At 36.6% G+C, this 25,714-nt stretch overlaps 1 protein-coding gene across 4 annotated transcripts in view; it reads left to right on the forward strand.

The window, feature by feature from the left end:
- Window positions 1–25,714, forward strand: part of nbeal1 (neurobeachin-like 1) — a 125,880-nt gene continuing 100,166 nt past the window's right edge. For 2 of the 4 annotated variants that reach the window (XM_066687874.1, XM_066687877.1), the window contains exons 1-2: window positions 1–197; window positions 946–1,420. In XM_066687874.1, coding sequence (XP_066543971.1) covers window positions 1,370–1,420 — 51 coding nt within the window. In that variant the 5' untranslated portion in view covers window positions 1–197; window positions 946–1,369. Of the gene's footprint in view, window positions 253–945; window positions 1,421–25,714 lie in introns of all 4 variants that reach the window. The other 2 variants (XM_066687875.1, XM_066687876.1) reach the window with 2 other exon arrangements.

Here is a 25,714-nt window from a genome sequence, read left to right on the forward strand (position 1 = left end):
TCAACAGACAGTCCCTTCTTTGCCCTCGCTACTCGTGTGAAATGTGCGGCTTACGGCACTGACAGTCACCTGGCTGCCAGGTCTGAGTCCGAGCAGTGGAATTGCTGCAGGAATGTGAACCAGTGGACAGCTACCTGGGATCTCTGCGCACTGCTAGTGTACGCTTCTCTTCAAATTAAAGCAGAAACTCGGACCCGGTGAGAAGGTGTTTGGCTGTGAAGTTTTGTGGGGGCTGTTGTCTTGTTGGTAGAGGTATTGCCTTTTAATTTGATGAAACTTTGTATCAGCCTGCACTCCTCGTCATTTCGAAGTGAATCTTGTTTTCGCTCCGTGTAAACGAGCAAGCGAATCGAGGCCTTGCATTATTTGACACAATTGGACGTGATATACAATATCTTGCGATGTCTTCGCTACTAAGCTAGCTAATTATTTTTTCTTACATGTTTTGAAGTTTTATTTCCCAAATTAAAATGTAAGAGGTGTGCTTATTCATGGACGACTCGATTGTGTGAAGTATGCCAGTGCATTGAAATCCTGACAACAGTCTCAACTTGAGGGGTAAAACTTTGAAATACCTGTTTTACTTTTGTATTTATTGATGGCGGTTATGTTTTTAGTCGTCATTGCTATTGTTATTAAACTTTATTTGGGTGTAAAAAGATACATTTATTTTTATTTAATTACACGAATGTTTATGCTAAGATGCAGATTTCATGCTTAGGATCTCTTTTTAAATTCGATGGAAAGTGACTGCGGTTTTAATAAATCAATACATATTCCAAATATGAATGGGAATATCTAACACACTATGGTGCCCCAACGTTGTAGCCACTCAGTATTGTTTCTATAACGTTGTGTGTTAGCAGGGATGCATCAGATTTCGCAGTGGCTATCAATGGTATAGTTTTCTGTGTTTGAATCATGCTACTTTTTCTTTCCCTGTAGGATATGTAGCTATGATGACTTCCACTTACATAACCCCACAGACGTTGTCGTAAACGTCAAAAGAGAAGAGGAAGTGGGATATGTAAATTGATTACGAGAACAGAGTGAAAGAGTATTGCCTGGTGTCACTCCATGGGTTCAGATGAGGAAAGAAGTCATCAGAGCCAGAGTCCAGGGCGATTATAATGGCAGCTGAAAGCCACTCTGCAGTTTAATATTGCTGCTTTCACCCAAACCCATCCATGGATTAAGTTGTTTTGCTTGTATTTTTTTTTCTACAGAAGAAAAAAACTTTTACCGTTTTCTGGGGATTAATAAGGATGTTACATAAGGAAAATGTGTAAAATGACAGCTCGCAACCCCATGCGAATGAAGCGTTTTTGATCCCGAAAGTGAATTGCGTGCAATACCCAAGGGCTGAGGAATGGCATCTACAGAAAGACTGTACGAGGTTTGGATGCTGTATTGTAATAAGGTAAATTAACATTTATTTTTGTTTAGTTTGCAAAGGGATTCCTGTGTTTATTTGCAATGTCTTCCGCAGTACATTCCGCATAAGGTTGCAACACATTGTACGTCAAGTGACAGCTGCATTGACACCAGCCCAGAGGCTTATGGAAATATCAATGTCTTTACGTTTACGTCATGCAGACATCATTCCTTTGAAAAATGTTGGTGGGAACATAAACCCTCAAGCGGTACAATGCTAGAAATATGACTGCCATATATTGGAACTTACATGTCTTACATGTGACTCCTAGCTAAATACATCAGCAGCAGTCTACCCATGCACCATATGCAGACATACAAACAGACAATAGGTTTACTGCACTGTTGTTGCCATTCAAATGGATCCACCAGCATCTGTCCTCCAATTATTTTACAAGTATTTTAATCTCTTTTTAATAGTTTACCGATTGAAACCAATTATATAATTGTTTAAAGGGATCTTACACAGAACCAAAATGCTGAATTCAAACTCCATGGCACTGCTTAATTTACACTGGAGGGAATGTAACGGTTCAATAATCCTCCCTGAGTAAGCATGTTTTTAAATGTGGTCAGTCAACTGCAGGGCCGGAAAAAAATAGCCTTCTGAGCTCAGGTTCAAAAGGTTACGAAGTCCAGGTTTTACACAAGCAATTGGCCGTGGAAACACTCAGATTTCATGGCAGAATATCAAGGAGGAACCCAGTGTGTGGCAGGGAAAAATGTCAGCTTCATTGAAAACCCACTGACTGCCTCCTTTGTGTGCAAATTCTAATGCTTATTAGCAAATGCTATGTGGAGCCGTTAAGAAAATGGAAAAAGGGGGCTGGGCATGGTTGAGAGTCCACTGCTGGACGTCACATAAAATCACATGGCCTCGGCTGAAGTGCTGTAATTTTCTTCTAAAGATCCCTATCGCATGTAGAAATCTAATTGTATGAAATCCAGACAAAGCAATTAAGTAAATCACTTAAGTTATATAAAAGCAATATACATTTGCTGCATAGACTACTATAGATATTATAGGACTTGAATACTTTAAATTGGTGAAACCATCCTGCTTATTTAATTACACTGCACACTGTTTACCATAAACATACCAAGGGGCTTTATTTTCTGAGTTATGATAAACAAAAAAGTTTTAAGTGGCTTTGCTGCAATGTAAACCACAGTTAGGTCAAGGAACAACTAAAGAATATTTGTATACAGTACTGTGCAAAAGTTTTAGGCAGGTGTGAAAAAATGCTGTAATGAAAAAATGCTTTCAAAAATAGACATGTTAATAGATTATATTTATCGATTAACTAAATGCAAAGTGAGTGAACAGAAGAAAAATCTTCAAATCAATATTTGGTGTGACCACCCTTTGCCTTCAAAACAGCATCAATTCTTCTAGGTACACTTGCACACAGTTTTTGAAAGAACTCGGCAGGTAGGTTGGCCCAAACATCTTGGAGAACTAACCACAGTTTTTCTGTGGATTTAGGCAGCCTCAGTTGCTTCTCTCTCTTCATGTAATCCCAGACAGACTCGATGATGTTGAGATCAGGGCTCTGTGGGGGCCATACCATCACTTCCACGACTCCTTGTTCTTCTTTATGCTGAAGATAGTTCTTAATGACTTTCGCTGTATATTTGGGGTCGTTGTCATAAGAACATAAGAACGTTTACAAATGAGAGGAGGCCAATAATACGGAGCCAGAGCCATTGTGCAAAACCTCAGCCTGCGCTGCCGAACAAGCCCCTTTTACGTGAATGCGTACTAACTCCAGCTAAGTTAACACCGAGTCAACTAAGCGACATAAGAACGTAAGAAAGTTTACAAACGAGAGGAGGCCATTCGACCCATCATGCTCGTTTCGTGTCCATTAATATCTAAGTGATCCAAGGATCCTATCCAGTCTATTTTTAAATGTTCCCAAACTTTCAGCTTCTACCACATTGTTGGGTAGTTTATTCCAGATTGTGTCAACACTCTCTGTAAAGAAGTGTCTCCTGTTTTCCATTTTGAATGCCTTGAAGCCCAATTTCCATTTGTGTCCCCGGGTGCGTGTGTCCCTTCTGATCTGGAAAAGCTCCTCTGGTTTGATGTGGTCGATGCCTTTCATGATTTTGAAGACTTGAATCAAGTCTCCACGTACTCTCCTATGTTCCAGTGTGAAAAGGTTCAGTTCCCTCAGTCTCTCTGAGTAGGACATTCCCTTCAGACCTGGAATAAGTCTGGTTGCTCTCCTCTGAACTGCCTCTAGAGCAGCGATATCCTTCTTGAAGTGTGGAGCCCAGAACTGTACACAGTATTCCAGATGAGCTCTAACTAGCGCATTGTACAGTCTGAATATTACTTCCCTTGTTTTAAATTCTACATGTTTCACAATATACCTTAACATTCTGTTTGCCTTTTTTATTGCTTCCCCATATTGTTTGGCTGGAGAAAGTGAGGAGTCTTCAGCAACCTCACCTTGTTAGCTAAGTTTGGCTCTTCCTCACCCAGTTTTATTCCTCCTACACAGCTGTTTCTGTTTCAGTTACTGATTGTGTTTCAACCTACATATTGAATTGATGATCATTAGCACCTGTTTGGTATAATTTGTTTAATCATACACCTGACTATATGCCTACAAAATCTGACTTTGTGGAAGTGTACGTAGAAGAATTGATGCTGTTTTGAAGGCAAAGGGTGGTCACACCAAATATGGATTTGATTTAGATTTTTCTTCTGTTCACTCACTTTGCATTTAGTTAATTGATTAATATAATATATTAACATGTATATTTTTGAAAGCATTCTTACTTTATAGCATTTTTTCACATCTGCCTAAAACCTTTGCACAGTACTGTATATTTTTAAAAGAACACCTATACACGTTATTTAAAAATGTGAATATTGTTTGATTAAAACCAAAGTAACTCCTTTTAGTTTATTCTGCTGGTAGAGAATTGTATGGAGACCAGGTTTTGCTGGTACTGTCAGAAATTGTATCAGCAGAAATGTGGATTCCTATTCCTACCAGTTGAATTTGAGATGCAGGGAGTAACTCAGAATAAAACAAACTGTGACAAACATATTTTTGTGTGTGTGTGTGTGTAGCATCTAGGGCTGCAGCTATCGATTAATATGATAATCGATTATTCTATACATGAAACAATCAATTATTGGAATAATTACAACAACAAAAACAATGTTTTATTATCAATGCATGCTTATGGGGTCCTGGTGTCAACATGGCATCCTATTTTCGAGTTTGCCGAACTCTATAAATACAGGGCTCTGATTGCCCTGAGGACTAAAAATTACACTTAACCACTTCAATTCCAGATTAAAAAAGAAAACCCTTCCCAGGTACCAGATTTTCAAAATAATGATAATAATGATTTAAGCCTGAAATTGCTTTAAAATGTAAACATACAATGAATTAAAGGTGTACTACATATCCAGGTTCAGTAAAGAGATAAGTACAAGTTTGTTTGTTTGTTTGTTTTTTACAAAGAAAACAATGCAAATGCATTTTTTTGTTTAGAATATTATATTTTATAATAAATAACGAACTTTTGTAATAAAAACAATAAACAAACTAAAATGAAAATAAAAATATTGAACAATACACTGAAACACTAATAATATGCAATACACTGGAACTCATATGAAAATAATAAATAATACACTGAAAATCTGTAATAATAAACTAAGTATCAAATAAAACTCAATCTCTATCAAAACTTGTGCCATCAGTGGCTTGCTCAGTGCAATGTATTGAAATGTTCAATACAATAAGCTTGGTAGACAGCGCTACAGGACTCCACGCAGCATTGTGATGGATCTGGCTGGCGCAAACGCTGCTTCATTGCCTTCTATTCAGCAGTGTTTTCTGAACGTATCTCGACACAGCACTGTGTAGCTCTTGCTAAAAACTACATAAACTACAACTAAACAAGTACAACTAATAATAAAACTAGCAATTATAATATAAAACTGTATTTGTATATTTGTAAAAGGTGAATGCATTGCCGCAATAGATTAAAGACTTCGAGATGCGCACAGGTACATGGAGGCTCTGATCAACATCCGATTAGATAAAAACATGGCATGATCGCGGTCCCCGGATTTCAATTCACATTCTACAGTATCAACGCTGGCTTTGGGAATGACATGAAACCAAATGGTACTGAGGGTTTTCATTTGACATGTGTGCGTACATCATGGTATTGAAGTGGTAAATGCTCAGTCCTGTTTGTCCTCCATAGCGCCCAGAACCTACATACGTTTCAAAAGTCTATATCCAAAATTCTATGTAGAATTTGAAATGCCTGAAACATGCCCATAATCCATGTGTCTTCCTTCTCGGTGCACGTATGCGCAATATTCCACATGTCTGCAGGATAACAAAAACTTCTTTACACGTAAACCTGAGTTTCCCAGCTTAAATTAATTAATTAGTTCAATGCTGCGATTGTCGATGGCACAAGCATTGGCGAGAAAGCCAATTAATTTTAACTAAGAAATTCTAGTGTGCTTGTATTCAAAAGTCACTTTTAAGTTGGTCTGTACCTTTGGGAAATTGCGTCTACGTGCGCCACGATTGAAGACAGATGTAGAATTACGTGCATGTAGGTATGTCAAATTCAGTGTCGAATTTTAGATATAGACTTTTGCATAGATAAGCATTATAGAAAACCTTACAGCAAATACAACACGTTCGTCAGCGCAATTTCATATTTAATACCACAGTTTCCCTATTACTAGCAACATTGCAAAAAGTTACCATGCGTTTTGTTTCAAGTGCTCAAGCTTGTCGGATGTGCTCTTTTGGAAAGCTAATTATGATTTACATAATCCACAAAGCACCATATATCATTCTTTCTCTTATAAATAATCCCACATTTTCTATGCTTTCGCTCGAGGCAACGTAGCTAAATTACTATTCAACAGCTGAAATAGAAGTCGACGTATTGTACTAGTCGAATAAGTCGAGTAAGTCGACTAATTGTTGCAGCCCTAGTAGCATCTTGTAAATTTGCCCAAAATACCAGTTACATGCACAAATCTAAAGTAGGGCTGTGCGATATGACGATATATATCGTGTGACGATAGAAAAAGTCTATCTTTTCATATTATGCTCTATCGTTTATTTCGTTTTGTCACAAATCCCACTCTTTACAGCGATATTTTTTTATCTATTGGACGACGCTTTGCGTTCTTCACGGTTCTTCCACATGTGCCGGATGCAGGCAAGAAATGTGCATTCAGAAACAAACAAACATGGAGGAGAGTGAACGCAGAATAACTAAAATAACCAAAAGATACTTTAATGCACAAGCGCACATGTTCCGCCCCGGTCTCGTCGCCAGGCTAAACTTGATCTGCAAGCACCCCCTACCCCCGCTAATTTAGATGTATATAATTTGTATACAATTAAAGAATAATAGTTTGTTTTCATTTTAATAAACTGGAAAGCAATGCAAACAGAAAGTTTCATATTATTTTTATTAATAATATATTATTATTATTATTATTATTATTATTATTATTATCATTATTATTATCATTAACTATTTTGTATTGCTGTACAGGTAAGCAGAATCGAAACCCAACAGTCAGAGAAGAAATGTACCTCTTTAGCAGATGTTAAATGCGCCACTATAAAACCGGATGTGGTAAATCTACCTGAATCTATACCATTTTACAGCGTATGTGTTGTGTGATTACTGTTATTGTTGTTATGTGACCGTAAATTATATTATCCCATAACAACATACACAAGTAATAGTAATCACACAACACTTGTGCTGTAATGTGTTGCATTCTGCATACATTTACCATGATAGCCTGCATGTTGTATTTGTTAGCTTTGCATATTTAATGATTAACAAAATACTTGTAGATTGAATGTATTTGGTCTTATTTTGTAGCTTGATTGGATAAAAACAAGAAATATTGAGATATATATCGTGCATCGCCTAAACTTCTAAAAATATCAAAATATTTTATATTAGTCATATCACCAAGCACTAATCTAAAGCATATTGTTTGAATCTATTAATATTAGAAACAAAATCTCTGTACTGTATGTTGATGTGTTGTCCCTAAGCTGGACAAATTAGAACAAGCAATGTCTGGAATGTATAATACCACATTGTTTCTAATCATAATATTTGTTTACCGAATAAATACGTTGTTTAGAGCATTGAATGTAAATGGCCTAGGCCTATGTATTTTCTCATATCCTGTAGTAACATGATTCTTGCTGTTTAATATCAATACTTCTGAAGGTCTTGATAAGTTTTAATTACTTTACTCTTGAAGGATTTTAAAGGTTATGCATTAAACACAAAGCACTGTTTTGCAGATTTTTTGTTTTGTTTTGTTTGTTTAGTGTTTCATAAAATCAGTTAGTCTTTCCTTCAGATTGATCCCTGTTAGCTTCTCAGACCCAGCTGGTAGAAAGTGGACTTTACTGGGGGGTTTTTAGACTTTACTGGAATGTTACTGGATAGCTCAGAATTGGCTTTCATTTTATTTGTTTATTTACATTGTTTCATTCTAATCCTAAAATAGTCCATGGGTAGAGAGATGAAATGTCTTTCAACCTGACCCTAACCTTAACCACACCCAGCATGCTTCATTGATCCTTTTTATTCATTGTATCTCTTTCTGTAAAGGGTGTTTCTTTGCTCATCCCATTGTTCACCACTGCTTGTTTGTATCAAAGGGCACCTAACCAGTTTCAGCTCCAGTACCGAACCTGTGGTTAAAAACTAGAATGCCTTCAATAAAGGTAGCTCTCATTGCTGTAGAGGAAGGAGGCCTAGCTATGTGGGAGTCAGTCTTTGCCTGCCTTGAGAACAATCTCTGTCAGCGGCATGCTGTGGGTTGCAATAACTTCACAGCATGATCATTTTAACGGATGGAAAAAAGGTTTTTGCAGTATTCGCAATGTTCTTAAATCCACAAGCAAAGCACTGATCCCTAAATCCTGTACACCAACTCATAATATTCCACTTTATTATTTTTTTTTCTTCTCCTGTCTAGGCCTATTAATAATAGCCACAATTAGAGTACTAGCCTATGTACTGTGTAAGTAACAAGCACCTCTCTTAAGTCACCTGTATGCATGGTTTCCATAGGCAAGCAGTCTTCAGCCCTGGTCCTGAAGAGCCCGAGAGCCTGACAGCCCAGTTAGTTTGACTGTGAACATTGATCAAGTCACTCGTTCAATTAAGAGAAGAATGGTCCTTGAGGGTTGAGGGGTATTCGTATGTTTGTTCACAGTGATTTCCAAATCAATTACAAAACCCTTGCTTGATTAGGAAGTCCATTATGCTGAAATGCAGATGGTCTAAAAGCAATGTCATTTCTTCAGATGGTAACCGATTTCTAGGATTGTCAAGGCAAGTTCAGGAACCCCAGCTAGAATCATGCCCAAGTGGTGCCGTGAAAATAGTGAAACAAAGTGAGTGAACAATGTAACTACACTAACGGATAGACTTGGCGTTCCATGCATTTAAATGTAAATAAATATTGAAACAAAGTGAGTGAACAATGTAACTAACGGACATACTTGGCGTAAATGTAAATGACATGTTGCAAATGCACATATGTTTCCTTCACCACTACCAAAATACAAGTGCAAATATGTGATGTATCATTCCAAATTAATTTCATTTTATTCCCATAACAAAACTGATTGACTTGAATTCATAATTTGTTTTTATCATCATTCATTTGGCAGATGCCTTACACCAAGGTGACATAACCTATGCTGGTTATATACCATTGCAATACAGGGTTTCCCCCAGAAATTAGCATTGACACTGTAATAATATACACACACATAGCCTTTGTTATTACTCTTCATTCTAGTGAGTCTGATTTAGTTGAATGTAGGGCAGGGTGATATGACTTAAAAATAATATCTCAATATTTTTAGAAGTTTGGGCAATACACGATATATATCTCTATTTCTTGTTTTTAACAAGCTACAAAATAAGACCAAAGACATTCAAACTACAAGTATTTTGTTAATCATTAAATATGCAAAACTAACAAATACCATACAAATATACACACAGTATGATTTATTGTCACATAACAACAATAATACAAGTAATAGTAATCATGCAACACATGCGCTGTAAAATGGTATAGATTCAGGTAGATTTACCACATACAGGTTTATAGTGGCGCATTTCATCTGATAGACAGGGACATTTCTTCTCCGACTGTCGCGTTTCTATTCTGCTTACCAGTACAGCACGTGTTAATACAAAATAGTTAATAATATAATAATATTATAATAACTGTTGTACGACTTCACCATCTTAATAAAAAGAAAATTAACCTTTCTGCATCTGTTTGCATTGCTTTCCAGTTTATTAAAATGCAAACTCTTATTCTTTAATTTTATACAAATTATATACATCTAAATTATCGGGGGTGGGGGGTGCGATCACATATTGTAGGGGGTGCTTGCAGATTGAGTTTAGCCCGGCGATGGAACGTGCGCTTGTGCATTAAAGTATCCTTTGGTTATTTTGGTTAATCTGTGTCAAATTCAATCTCCACCAAATAGCCTAAAATTATTTGGGGAGGGGCAAGTATAATTTCAAGGCACCATAACCAGAATTTAAAAATGATTTTAGACCTTGAAATGGAGTCTGCAGATGTGCTTCAGAGTTGCATGAAATGAAATATTCTTAATTTGTTAGTGTAAACTTGGAAATTGTCTGAGGCATCTCTGCTGATCAGTGTACTGGAGTATTCTTTCAGCTAGCACAAGCAGTATAAGGATAAGACATTTAATTTAGAATCAACATTTCCAAAGCATCAGTCTGAAAATAACAAGATACTTTATACTTCTCAATAATGAAGGTTGCAAGGGTTTATGTGTGTTTAAAGATTCATAGGGCAATATATCTGGATGAAACAGATACATAGGTAGGTGCAGGCTTGCAAAAATGTTTTGTCCAAACTCCCTGAAGACAAATATCTGAATGCAAGTTCATCCAGGTGCTTTACAAACTTTGGTATGAAAATGCTGGGTGATTCAATGGGTGTGATTTGTGTCTAACCAGGATTCTGAAGAAGGAACGTCAGAAATCAAACCAGGCAGAATAATGATTATACAAATCATAATTGTTATGGCAGGTTTCCTTTTTTAATTTTGCTTAGTGGTTTTTTTTTCCTACTTATTTGTATTTACCTTTTTGTAGACTTGTAGACCATGACTGTGTGATTTTCAGGAGCAAAATAAGAAGTTGGTTGTAAAGTAATTTCTTGAATCATTTCCAGGTGTCCTAAACTCCTCTCAGGGGGGTTATATACATTGTATGATTTATTCACTTGCTGTACCTTTTGGAATGTATAAATTAAGTGATTTGGTTAAATCCCTCGGGCTTTCAATTTGCCCCTTTTGAAAGTAGAGTTTGTTGTGTGAAAACAAGGGTTGCTGCTGCTGTAGATGTTTGTTTGTTCTCGTGCCATATTTGTTTCATCAGTCCTAATGAAACTGCCATTATTTATTTGTATAACAAAGGTGTCCTTGGATTAGAACGGTTTGTGCTAAATGCGGGGAGAGGCTCAAGTTCTTTATCTGTTTGGTAGACTATTATTCTGGGATGGTTTTTACAGCACTATGAAACCTTGCTAAAATTCATGGAATGATCCCCCCCTCTGTTTCGACCAAAAACAAAGAACTAGCAGAAAGTTTGTGTTAGGTCTTTGGCCTGCGTGTGGTAGGGTTTTATTAACCAACAGTGTTTTATTTTAGTAATGTTTGCACACCAGGATGCGTGCTGGAAGAAGGTAGATATCTGTGGCTTGCGTATATTGTGTTGTTCTGAGATAAAAAGAAAGAGAGAATTGGGTGTTTTTGTTTTGTCTTCACTGCAGGACAATTCCCTGCATTTATGTAAGCAGTCCTCCCTTTTTACAGCTTTGGGACAGGCCTCTGTCTGTCCTGACCGTCTGTCAACCTCTCCCTCTCTCTTACACCAGGTGACTCGGTCAATTCTTCCCACAATGCTGGTCAATCAAACTCGTGCAGCTACTCTCCAACTTTAAGCGTTATTAACTTCGGGCAGTGTCACTCTATATGCCTCCTGGAATACCCCATCCAAAAAGTAATTACAAAAAATTGCTGTGTGAAGCTCTAGATACCTGCAATAGACAAGTGGTACTCTTTTAAATCCCCTCCCACCCTTAATATTCCTTTTAATTTAGACAGGATAAAGAGTTTCCCTCACTGGCAAAGTGATTATAAACAAACACACAGAATTAAAAAAGGTTTGCATGGATTAGTTTGACTCTGGGTGAGTAAGCAATCAGGCTAAAATGCCAAACTACCGAAGTATTCTATTAAGATTAGTTTCTATTCCTTTCCATATCATTTGGGTCTAGTCATAGACACTGTTACGGGCAACCCTATGATGACTTTTCTGTGTTGTCTGTGTTGACAGAATAAGCAATTGTTTCTTCCTCTTGTATTTACTTCTCAGATATCTCCTAAAAAAGCACAACTTACAGATCCCACCCTGAGGATTCATTGTCAATTATATAGTGATCAACAGTCTATAATTTTGTTCAAGCTAACCTTTGTAAGAACAAAATGAAGAGCCTCAGTAAAAGGCAATTTTGTGGTTCACACCTTTATTTACCCATAATGTGAGTATGAATGCTGGGTTATGTTTTTTCAGGTTTAAGTGGCCAGAATGTCTGAAGTGTTGTTTGTCTTGCAGGATTGTGATATGCACTAATCTCTGACTTTCATAAAGACATCTCTATGTATGTATTTGCTTTCTACACTAAAATATAGAAAATAGAAGAAGGCACTATCATATACTATATGCCAAATACACACTACAAAAATCTAAAACATTGGGTTTAAAAACATAGAAAACAGTTACCTTAAACCTTAGTTTTTCTTTGGATTACAAGTTTTTCTGTTTAAATGATTAGCCTAACAGATGACCCAATATAACGCACAGTTAATGTCACTGTTCTCTGTATCAGAGAAATTTGAATCAGTATACAATTGGCTAAGAAACAATTTCCATTTTGGCTCCTCTGATTTAAAAACATTTAGAAGCAAAATTTATAAAGTTTATAAAAGAGCATATACACTTGTTCTTTTTTTCAGTATTAGAAATCTTACCTGGTTGAAAGTGGACTTCTCTACCAGTAAAATCATTTATGGGAAGTGACCCAATTAAGCCCTCCAAAATCTGAGTTTTACATATTTTCTTATAAATTTGTGAATTTTGTCCCAATAAAGTGGGTAGATGAGTACACTTGTGGTAGATTTTGTCATACATTTACTAAATTAAATTAACTTATTTAATTGCAAAAGTGAAAAGTCCAGAGTGGGCTTATAAGGTACATATGTCCTAAATAAGGCCACAAGAGTTTTAACAGTAAATACTTCAAATTGTATTGATTAAGTACTTAATATTTTATAGATTACTGAATTCAGACCTCAAATAACCAACCTAACCAATTAAAATTGTATTTTTATATCATCTGAGACTAATCACTGTTGGGGCTGTGGAAGTCTGCACAGGTGCTTCAGAAAAAGGAGCATGATTTGTGGACACTTGTCTGTCCACCCGGCTTTGGTTCACAGGGAATATTCCAGTGCTCTTAAAGCCACCGATGTTCTCTGGCTTGAGAGCCGTGGAAAGCACATTAAGTTTCGCAGGGAATTCCTCCTTTCAAATTTTGTTCCTGCTAACATAGGAATGGCAGCGCAGTCCTTTCCTCCATTACCTTTTGACTAGGGATGCACCGATCGATTGGCCACCAATATGGCAAGCGGCTATACTATAGCGGCTATCAGGCGATTGCTTTAAAAAGGACGATATTTCGATAGAGATCTTTGGCAAAAACAGCTTCTCAAAATACTCGTGAAAATTCTTCTTCTCTGTCTATCTGTGATCCGCACGAAATTCACAGCAAGCTTCCATCATGTTATTGCAGTGCCTATAATTTTTACTGCCTACCCATTTTGTCCCCATAATGAAAATAAGGTAAGTAGTTAAGTTCATGAATGAAAAGGATGTATTCTGAGTAATATTAATTAATTTAAGGCTTTTTTAATATGAGGTACAATGAGTTCTGGGCTTAGTGGGCACTGTTACTTTTAAGCCCATATAACAAAAACAATTCAATTTTAAGATTATAATAATTGATAGAACATTAAATATTGTTTTATCTGAAGAAGCTTCTAAAATGTTTTGATTTACTATGGTCAACAGTTTCTCAATTTTTGTTGTTCTACTTCATCTATCTGTGTGACCATCATTCTGACAGTGTTTCACCCTAGCTCCAGAAACTCATGAAATCTAGATTTTGAAATCCCAAACAAATTCATCATATAAGGTTTCATTTAATCTCTTAATTTTATAATGCTTATCAATATTCACCAAGTTTGGTGACCAAAGTCCAGAAAAATGGCTTCTTGGGAGGTCCCCTCATAATGCAAAGTTTTGGGGTGACTTCTAAAAATGCTGCTGCACACTGGCAGCACAAAATCATACATAACTCAAGAACAAAAAATTATTGGCTCCAAATAAAAAGTAACATGACAGTAGCAACTTTGTTTACTGTGAAACAGATCATCCTTCTAGTATTTCCTGTCTTTTTTGTGTTGCAAAATAAAAGAGCAAGTGGGCTTATGTGGTACTGTAACATACTACTGTAACATATGTAATGGAAGCCTAACAGGAACAATCAGTGCTTTGAGAACCCGAACGTCTTGTTTGTTGAATCAGCCTTTTTGTTTTTTATTTTTATAAACCCGTTGAATCAAAACTTCAGACTGACAATGTTTTAGTTTCAGATAGTTGTCCACCCGTGGCCTGCTTTTAATGATTCCTGCAAGTTACCAATTAACCACTTCACATACACATGCTGTTTGAATGCACTCTATTGAGCTAGAGATGGAGCAAGAGATAATCTATAAAGGAAATGAAAATAACTTCTTGGGGGGAAAACAGAGTACAGGCCAGCTGCAGTTTAATATCCATAGCTTCGTGTGTTGGGGTTTGGAGGATGGCAGAGCATTACATGCAGGTGCATTAACTTGAAGAAGCAACCTATGAAGAGGATTTAGGTGGTTATGCAGTATTGTCTTCATCTAGATAATGTAGGTAACTCGCAAATCACAAAGGGACATGTTTCTTGGATAAAGAGTATAGAAATTTAAGCATGGATAACTACTGTTCAAAAGGTAAAATGTATTTGTAAGATGACAATATTGTGTGCAGTAGTGGACCTGCTACAAAAAGTATGTAGTTAAAGGGACTGAATCTCTTTTAAACAGTGAAGCAGAGTCTCTTTCTTTAATAAATGTCCTTGTTTTGAAAGTTTCTAAATTAACTTTTAAATGGAAGTTTGAAACCATCTGTAATAATAATAATTAATAATAATCACTTCTATAGCACTTTATGCAGAAACCCAAAGCAATTAACATGTTATGGGGTCCCACCACCACCAATTTATAGCACCCACCTGGATGATGCAAACTTAAATGTTACAGGCATGTCTTTAACCGGTTTGGGTGACAATTCCAAATTTGTATGTGGCTAAAAATGTTTAGGCCCATGGTGTACAATCAAAGAGTAAATTATTATTATTAGTTTACAGAACAGGAAGAAAGCATTATGTGTTTTTTGTGTAGATTTAAATTTGACTTGTTTGAACACCAACTGAAGAACTGTCTTTTTGGGAGATAAGGTAGCATTTTCAGTGAGATCCAAGTTGTTCTCTGAATCTCACATTCTGTAATTCTGGGAGGATATGGGGGGTGGGTTACTGTCAGCCCACAGCTGAGCCACGTGGCTGTAGACTTAATGCGCATTTCTGATTCGGCAAATTTCTAGTTGGTGCTTGCCAAAGAGACTTGTTTATAAGACTCTTAGAAAAGAATGCCTTGTGCTTGCCAGCATCATTGACAGGACCACATGGCAGCTCCCTTTCTCCAAGATTAGATGCATTAGAATACAGCCTGTCATTTACAGCAGGCAGTACAGAAAAAATGGAAATTCCACTTTTTTTATTAACCCCGTTTGAAAAGTAGAAATTGGACTGTATCTGTTTTCATCCCTGTTGTAGGCCTACATGTTATGTGAATATTATGTGAATTATCCTAAATTATCCTTTTTCATTTTCTTAATATGCTTTCTAATTGTGGTTTGAATTTCCACACAATTTATTACAACAAAATGAATCACTGGAAATACTGTGTATTGTACATGAATGTGTGTAGGCCTATCTATGTATTTATATATTTTGTTGTATGGACAGAGCTTGTTGTATTTGAACAGCAAATACTTAAAATGTAGGCATACATGACATGCAATATTTACACACTAACACAGTGTAGGCTGCTTCTTCATTACATTGCATTGCATTGCATCATTACATTGACTAATCCAAATAGTTGATGTATTACTGTTATTCATAGACTTGTACCTTGTTTTATTATTTTTTACACTTTATGAACTGAATTTGAGTATCATTATGTAATTATTTGTATTGTACAATTTAGGGATGCACCGATAAGAAAATTATTGGCCGATACCGATAGCCGATGTTCATATTATTATTATTTTTAGCTGACGCTCTTATCCAGGGCGACTTACATTTGTACCCATTTATACAGCTGGGCATTTTACTGGAGCAATCTAAGTGAAGTACCTTGCTCAGGGGTACAACAGCGCTGCCCCACCCGGGATTTGAACCCACAGCCACTCCACAGTCATATAACATAATTAGCCGATGCCGATACCGATGTTTTGGCATTTCTGTAACTTTCTACCGTCATAAATTAAATAAAAATGTTGCTTCTGGTGCTGCTTCTTATTTCACCTAATTTTAATTATACAAGTTATGTTTCCATATATTTGAATAAGAAAAGACTTATACCCCATTCAGACATAGGAAAAAAGGCCACCAATTTGACATTGTGTATTTTTTATAAATGAAAGGTACGCGAAAGGAAACCGTCTACAAAGCCCATACATTTCTTTCCTGCACGTAGACGTAATAAACTATTTTTATTAAAATACAAGTGGAAACACCGGTGGAAACACCGGGTCCACCAGTAGAAACGGAGCATGAGTGTGTAAACTCTCACCTTATATACTACAAAGCAGACTGGCACTATATTATCTGTCATTGACACTTGACTGGACAAAAAAACGTTAGCCTATTATAAAAATTAGGTAAACATGATGCCTTTTCAGACACCACAATAGGTCGCAAGTAATCAGCCATTTTAAAGTAGTAGGCAGATACTGATTATTACATTTTATGCCTATAATCTGCCGATACCGATTGTTGGCCGATTCATCGGTGCATCCCTAGTACAATTGTATAGGTTTATTTATTGATTCCAAAAACCAAAAAATAAAAATAAAATAAAAAATTTGGAATACTATCTGCTAATTAATTTACAAAAAATAATAAAGCTGGAGTCTATATGAGAAAACACTAGGTGACTTAAATTTGGTTGCAAATGATGTGTGCCAGAATACCATGCATTTGTTCTCCGAAACAGTGGGCGGTGGTATCCGCGATTTCATGACACCTTCAATTTACCTTTCAAACATTTTTTGTTTCCTAGTTACAGTTTAAGCTTCTTATAATGTAATGTTGTATTCCAAGTGAAGAAAAAAAAAACCATTCCTTTCTTGCAATAGCTTTTGCTAACTTGATTTCTTCTGAGAGCTTGTGGATACCTTTGCAGATGCTCTTCAAGTACTTTTAAAAGTATTTTTGTGTTTAAAAGTACGTTTATCAAGTTTTTTTTACAATTCTGCCAGTTACCATCCACTCAAATCATGTGATGAGTTTATTCGTTTTGTTCATGTTTATGTATATGTGCTTGTTTTTTAAAAAATAGAAACCTTTTTTTTTTCAATGTAAATACAGTGTTTCTGCCCTGTGATGTTCAGTTGTAAAACTATTAAGTTTTATCCAACAATTTGTTTTTCATTGTCGTCACACAGCTGTTAAAGGAGCCGCACATTATGCGGCGGTTGTATGTAGTACAAAATCTCAGAGGTTCTAGTGTTAATGGTGTCTCTGTTACATATGTTACTGTAAAAATAATAAATTACAGCGGGTAGATTTAGCCAGTGGCGGGTAAATCTGTCAGTCTTACCAGCCACAGTTGCGTTGACAAAGTTCATATTCGCACAATCGGTGGAATTCTGCAGGTCTGCGCATATCTGCGGAAATCTGCACTACAACGCGCCCCATGGCTTCCTTACAGAGAAACACATGAGTGTATAATAATGTGCAGTACAATTAAACTACCACGAATCTATAGCTGGTATAACCCACCTAAAAGCCAAACACTCTTTTGCGAAAATAGAATTGACAGAAAAGGAAACGGGAGCAACAAACATATTTTACACACACAGCCGGCTATTGCTCTTTATTTTGTATTCGCCGCAACTCGAATGCACAGGTGTGTTTCCGAACGCAGAGCGGCAGTCTGAGTGTGGTTTGGACAGGGAAAGTCAATCGTTTAGTCGACTGTAGACTGTATAAATTAGCTAAATAGATATGTCTTATACATTTTGTATTTCGCTGTTGTGACCGGAAAACATTGCCACAAGGACGCTAATGTTTTCATTTTCATTGCAGCTCACATTGTTAAACTGGCATGTAAATGAAAATGTATAAAAATTGAAAAATAAAAACAGATTGGTCGTTCAGTTACAGATGTGATGGCAAAATATTCCTTTATAAACAAATAGTCACAACCTTTATGGTTAATTTTAAATTGTGACAATAAAAAGTTGTGATAATGTCAGGCAACAATAATAATAGGAGAGTTGTCAGGTCTGCTGTTATTATGCTATTTCCACACGTCTTCTAATAATGCATTTTTAAATAGATATTTATTTAACAAAGTTGTTCTGCTAGATAAGTATTCATCAATTACGACGGGAAACGATAGAGACGAGTTCTTCATTTGTGGCTGCGTAGCGGAGATTCTGCTGAAGAGAAGCGTGCGGTTTGTTTACATCGCGTATTTGCTGGCATTTGTGCAGCTGCAGAAGATAGGCATGGTATTTACCAATGGAAAGGACGTCACTTATTATAGCGCTTTTCCGTCAACAAGGAGCCGGTGCTGGAGCCGGAGCCGGAGCCGGTGCTCGGCCTGGGAACCAGCTGATCTTTTTGGGAACCGGCCCGCTTTTCCGCCGGTTTTGGAACCAAACGCTGACGTCACCGGATGTGGGTGTTCCCAAGCTCGGAGTAGAAGAGAAACACACAGCTGTAATAATCAGCACCGAGGCGACTGCGTCTTTAAACCCTATTTAACCATCACAATCAAATCCATTCAGTGTCTACACACAGCACAGATACATTGTAAAAAACAAAACAAAAAAACGCGAGATCACACATGTAGCAGAAACGAAAATACAACTAAACGAATATGCTAAGATAACAGCCTTTTATTTGTATTGATTTTTATTTGATTCATTAAGGGATTTACACCGATTCGCTATTTCAGACACCTTTACTGTATTGAATAAAATACAAGATAGAGTTAACATGCATTCATCACCGTGCACACAGTTCATTATGAATATACTTTGTATGAGTGGATACATTTTCATTCATTTTGTGGCGTATTTTTACTTTTATTCTTATTTAAAACAAAATAACTATAGGCTAGCCTATTGATTATGGATGTGGCTGTTTTGGGAGTATTTGCGGCGCAGTCGCAGGCAGATCAATATACTGTCGGACGATCTCAAGGTGATGTTAATGATTTGATGGGAAATTGTGCTTATTGATGAAGTCTGGGATGATGGTCCCAAATGATTGCTGCATTGTCCCTGTTGTCAGACACGCAGCAATGCTCTTATGTTTTGAAAGCCGCCCTGGATAAGAGCGTCTGCTAACAAATGCACAATAGTAGTAGTAGTAGTAGTAGTAGTAGTAATAATAATAATAATAATCCATTGTCAACACTGCTGGCGTGTGAGCACAAAGCGCATCACTGTAACAGATCTTATTGTGTATTCGATCTTCTCTTACTGTACAATACGTATGTTTTGTTTAATTCGCACTGTGCTAAGAAAATGAATTTATTCATACATTATTAATCATGCGCAAACCAACCCGGCACACATGACTCGTACGGGCACTGAATTCAGCGTAACACCGGACCAGATAATGACCAGGTTCCAGACCAGCACGTTTTTGGTGCCAGAAAAAGTGCCAGTTCTTTTGCGGTGGAAAAGCAAAAAATGGTGAGGGCGGTTTGAGTGACGGTTCTTCCTAACCCAGTCAGTGAGCAGGTGGGCTGGTGTGGTGATCTCTGTGTGGGATGGGAATCGACTGTCTCGGTTTCAACAGCAGCGCCGATTCAGCGACTCCTTAAACACCCCGTGTGTGCAGAGACCTGCAGTCAAGAGCTGGACAATCACTTGATCCCACCGCCCATACATACAGCACTGAAACAAAACACAGGATTCACCTGCTACGTGCACAGAAGCATGTTTAATATCATATTCATATTAATGTAACCTGCAGAGCACTTTAATTCAGCTCATCAGATAGCACAGTGCCAGACTAATGTAGATCACGTCATTTAGCAAGGGGCAAATGGGGCATTGTATTCATTAAGAGCATGTGATGTCCCAGTTTATGTTTAGGTAAGAAACGCACACACACACATACATACATACATACATACATGCACACATGCACACTATATATATATATATATATATATATATATATATATATATATATATATATATAATATATGGACAGTCACCTACAAAATTACTGTCGCCATTGATAAAGATGCGAATAAAGGCTGTATAAAATAAACACATGTAATATGTAGTAAGCGATTGTCCACAACTTTTATTAAAAGCATGCTTTGTTTATAATTAAATTCAGAAGCCATGTAGTTGCTCCACTCAGTCTGGGTCAGTCAGCGGTGAAGTCAGTTGTGTTGCAGAGTGGAAACTGTCAGATCAGATGTGCAGTTCGCGAACGATTCCATTTTGGTTGTACGATGCGAATCGGATCAGTGTCCGCATTGAATCGGCTCTTTTGATTCACTGTGAACAGCGGTGCTCAGTGACTCACTGACTCAGTCTGGCGGATTCGTTCGTCCTGCCGAGTCGTTGAGTGCTCTGAAGCTGAAGACCGTACGCGCCATGTTGGTTCCAAATTCCGTCTTGCATAGTGCATAAGAAAGAAATATTTATGAGCCAAAATGGCATCAGTTACATCATCCAGAACGAGTATAGACTACTGTCAGAACATGAGATAGGCGTTTATGCAATATTTACTGTACATGTGTGTGTGTGTGTATTACAGTCCGTATTCGATACGTCTGCTGAACAAAACAAAAATATATAATAAATCCCTATGAGGCTATGTTTTTGTAATGTTTTATACACGTAAAACATTTTGCACAAATTATTAATACTTGCAAGTCATCTTGAGGTAAATCAACAAAATGACCTATAATAATAATTATTAATATTAATAATAATTGAGATACACCTATACGTAAGACATTTATGTAACTATATTATTATTATTATTATTATTAATATTATTATAATTAATAATAATAATAATAATAATAATAATAATAATAATAATTCTTTGCAGACGCCCTTGTCCAATCAATATATAAAATTTAATTAGATTTATCGTGTTGGCTAAATAATGTTAATGCTTCAAACTGTTATCATCTCCAGGATTTTAAATATATATTTGTCACAACTGTATTGAACTTAATCCAGTCAAATATAGACTTTTTCTCGCTTTTGTGGTGTGCAGCATACGACTCGTTCTTTCCGGTTCAAGTCTATGTAACCAATCCTGATTCGGGCTGCATTGGTGCGAGTCACTGAATCAGTGGACGAAATTAACGAAATTAACCGATTCACCGAACTGAATTGAATCAAATGAATAGTCACTAAAAAGAATCGAACTGCCCATAACTACAGACCAGCCCACCCTGCTCACTGATTGGGTTAGGAAGAACCGTCACTCAAACCTGCTGGACCAATGGAGACCCAGGATCCACGCCCCCTTGTAAATCCCACCCTCACGCCAAAACAGTGCCAAAACTCGTAAACGAAAAAAAATAAATCGAAAGCAAAGAAACCGGAAGCGAAACCAAAAATTGCAGCATCGCAAGCAAAGACAGGCACTTTTTTTTTGCTTTCGATACATTTTTTTTGTTTACAACTCTATACATTTTACATTTCATTTTTTATTTTTTATCTCAACATCAGTTTTTTCTCAAGTTTTTTTTTTTTTTTTTTTTTTTAATGCGATACTTATGGCGCTAATTTGAGCCCATAGTCACTGTCTGTCATCATCCCTATAGATTATATTTTTTACCCAATCCAAAGGAGCTGTCTCAGCCCTGGCACTCTCAGCTGATAAAGAAGGTGCCAGGTTATGCGATCCTGCGAGAGCAGTGGTCAGAGTGCAGAGAGAGAGAGAGAAACAGACTTTTACATTGTAGCTTATAAACAATGACTTTTAATGACATTAATTTGAATGACTTGTAAGGGCCTTAAGAAAATACTTTGAAATGTAATGACTTTTAATGACCGTGCGGAAACCCAGAGAAGGGAGTAGGAGTGAAGAGGAAGAGTATGAAGAGCGACAGTGTGTCACCATATAACACCCCTTCTCATTTGTTAGTTTAGTGTGTTTATACAGATCCCCATTAGCTGCCATGTTATTGCATATGTGATTGATTAATTTGAAAAATATGCTCCTGCACAGTCTCTACTTGAGATAGTCTCTCAAAGACCTTATAACACTTGCAAGTAGAAACTGTGTGGGAGCATGATTTTTTATCCAGATTATTTTACTTCATATGCACCTATCATATAAGAGTCTATACAGGTGTGGGATTAGCTTTTGTTATTGTGATTGATTAATTACCTGAATAAATGTCATGTTTTAACATGTTAACCACACATTTATTTCTGGTGATGTTTGCCTTTGGCTGGTAAAAATACCAAGTGGCTGGTAAGTTTTTTCCTTCTACCAGACACAGTGGCTAATGGCCAAAAAAGTTAAATTCATCCCCTGATTTTGACCAATAAACTGTCTGCATTTTGGATAGTAAAATGTTTGTAATGTCCTGCCATTAAGCATACCTGTGAGGGTGTTATACTGTTATGCCAACTCATGCCATTTATTTCTGGTAAAACTGGATAAAAAAGTATAGTCTGTGGTAACCTGTGTAATGGTGTCCATAATACACTAGGGTGCCATCTGTGATCAAGTTGCTGAAATTAAAAACTTGACTCAACTTGACTTGGCATCTAGGTTCATTATAACAATAATTAATATTACATTAATATTTCATGAAAAGATTTTGCCACCCTCCAACCTCTTTTGGAAACCAAGTAACATAAATTAGGCTACCTGTTGCGTCTTTTGATTTGAATCTCTAATATCTCCAATGTCCTGGTCAAATTATCTTTTGGATACCACATAGCCTTTCTAATAATGTATTGAGGCATATTTTGGTACAGTTCAGGTTCATTAAGTTATGTCACAGTTTTGGAACCCATTATCATATTTTAACATATATTTGTTCTCAGCCCTGGTCCTTGAATGCCCCTGTCTTTTGTCCCAGGATTATTATTGTTTAAACTTTTATTTAACAGTAAAATATTTATCTGCAAATATTACATGACAACATTTGTTTACAAATGCATAGTTTTGTTTGTTAAATAAAAAAACATGCTGTTATGGAAATTACTGTAATATGTAAAGTGTAGGCTAAATTGGATTCTGGTTATAGTAAATACAAAATATGCATTTCCATACTTTCTTCATCATTACCTGTTATTATGTTACACTGTCAGACATAAATCACTTCTGATTTCAAGGTTATACTCACGACTGAAAGTGATTTACAGACATTAACACACCTAAGCTGTTACCAACAAAGAATACCAAGAGCGGTTTTAAAAATGTATTTATAAAATAATAATAATACGGTTCATTACCAGGTTAAAGATTTTATTTAAGGGAATACAGAAAGAAAACGTAGTAGATTTTAAAAGAAGAGATCAGTCATAGGAAACCACACAACTGACAGTTATTTCACACAGCTTTATCCAAGGGTTATACACGGCTTTAAACACGTTTCAATCTGGCATAACATTGTTCTATATGTTTCAATTGATTCAATACCTGTATAGCCCTGCACTTAAACTGTCTTACAACATTTGCCATTTTATCTGATCCAATTGGTGTCAAACTCAATTTTACCACTGACCATATGATAATTTCAAGTTTAATTCGAGGGCCGCATAAATATTTGCTCGTCCCTATTTATAATTCAATGTCGTTTAAACACAATTTGCAACACTCTAAATTTAAATTAATTAGTTAGAATTATACTTATACACAATTATAATTATACACTTATGATTATTCAAAACACACATCTTACCTAATTGCTGGTCTGAGGGGGTTCATTTGTTGAGGAGACCTGACACCTTTTAACACCTTGAGACTAACTTGTCAACTTGTGTAATGTCTTGTGCTGAAGCAATCTTCAGTATAGAATGTACGTGCCTGTCATTCCGTCATGATCTTGGGGGATTTGTTGAGCATTCAACGTTAAGCTTCTCAAGGAATGCCTGGCATTGGAGATGATTTAAACCTCTAGCCCTGATAAAATTTAGTTTTGGTTACCGTGTACATTACAAACATGATCCATATTCACACACAACGCTTCCTGGTGTAGAATGCAATGATAAGTTGTCAGTGTTCCAGGACAATTTTCCTCCCGTATCTGTTTTTTTGCATCCTAGCAAGCAACCAGCCCTGTTTTTTCAGCACAGTGTAGGCTGTGCTCAGAGCCACTAATTTCTCCCACAGCAACTTCATTCGGTTCACGCATCTCTCAACTTGCTGAAAGATGTAATTTGCTGTGGTGGTGCCGTGCATTGCTGCAACATCCAAAAGATCTTCAGTAACATTTAGATTTGAATTTACCCCCGGATAAAAATAGATAACTGGGCTGTGTCCGTTATGTCAGTGCTCTCGTTAACAGAAACCGAGTATGCAATGAAACTAGCTGCTCTTTGAGATTAGAAGCTAAATCATCTACTCTCTCAGGAAAGGTATTTCGTGAGAGACTGACATTTGCACACAAATGCGTTTTGTCTGGATACACTACATCGCTGGCTTTAAGCATACAGTTCTTTAAAAAAGCACCCTCAGAGAAAGACCATGATGTTTTGGAAATTTCTTGGGATATGATATAACTCACTTTAATGGCAGCATTGCTCTCTATTTTTGCCCTTTTGAACATGGTTTGCTGTAGTTCAAGACTTTTTTTTTTTATTCAGCCACATCTTTGTGTTTAGTCTCGTAGTGCCACTGTGAATTGAATTAATTCATCACGGCTATACTCTCCTTACAAATGAGGCATACAGGTTTTAAACTCTGCTTCACAAACAAGATATTCCCACTCCCACCTTTCCTGAACCACTCTACCTTTCTTGGACATTTTGAGTTGAGTTCATTGCAGATTACTGAAAAAACAGGAATGTGGAAAGTAATTTATCCTATGATTGGCTGTTAAAACCTACCTCACGCCAATGACATTCGCAATGGCTGAAGATAATTGTAGTTTTCACACGCAATTTCCTAATTCACAAGCTGTTGCGGGCCTAATTACTTAATGATACACCACCTTTACAGGGGCTGGATTAAAACCATTGGGGGGCCGTATTCTGCCCACGGGCCTTGAATTTGACACCCCTGTTTTATCAGTCTTGTTGAAGTAATTGAGTATTATTGTATTTAGCCTACTTTCATTAGGTCTGAAGTTGTCAAACTTGATTTTATTGATAGTAACTATTAAAATATTATATTTAGGCCCACAAGGGATAACAACTGCAACTTGCTATGGATAACGGTGTCTGCTAATAAAATAAAATAAAAATAAATAGTTGTAAAATAAAATAAACTGGTCATACTAGTACTGTACCACCTTGAACTGATCTCTGTTTTCCTAAACCTATTTGAAAACATTTATTAAGATATAGTATGATTTATAAATAAAGACTGTAAATATACCTAGTAATGTACTACAGTCTATAGTTATATTTGTTACCAGTGAAAGGTGAGCACCCTCCTCAACAAGTCTTCATTGCAGACTTCATTGCAGATAATTGCACAGTACACAGGCATGTGGATGGTGTATAATATTGAACTTACGTATGTATTTATGTATGCATGTGTATG

The sequence above is a fragment of the Amia ocellicauda genome, chromosome 16 (assembly GCF_036373705.1).
Source record: "Amia ocellicauda isolate fAmiCal2 chromosome 16, fAmiCal2.hap1, whole genome shotgun sequence".
Lineage (NCBI taxonomy): Eukaryota > Metazoa > Chordata > Actinopteri > Amiiformes > Amiidae > Amia > Amia ocellicauda.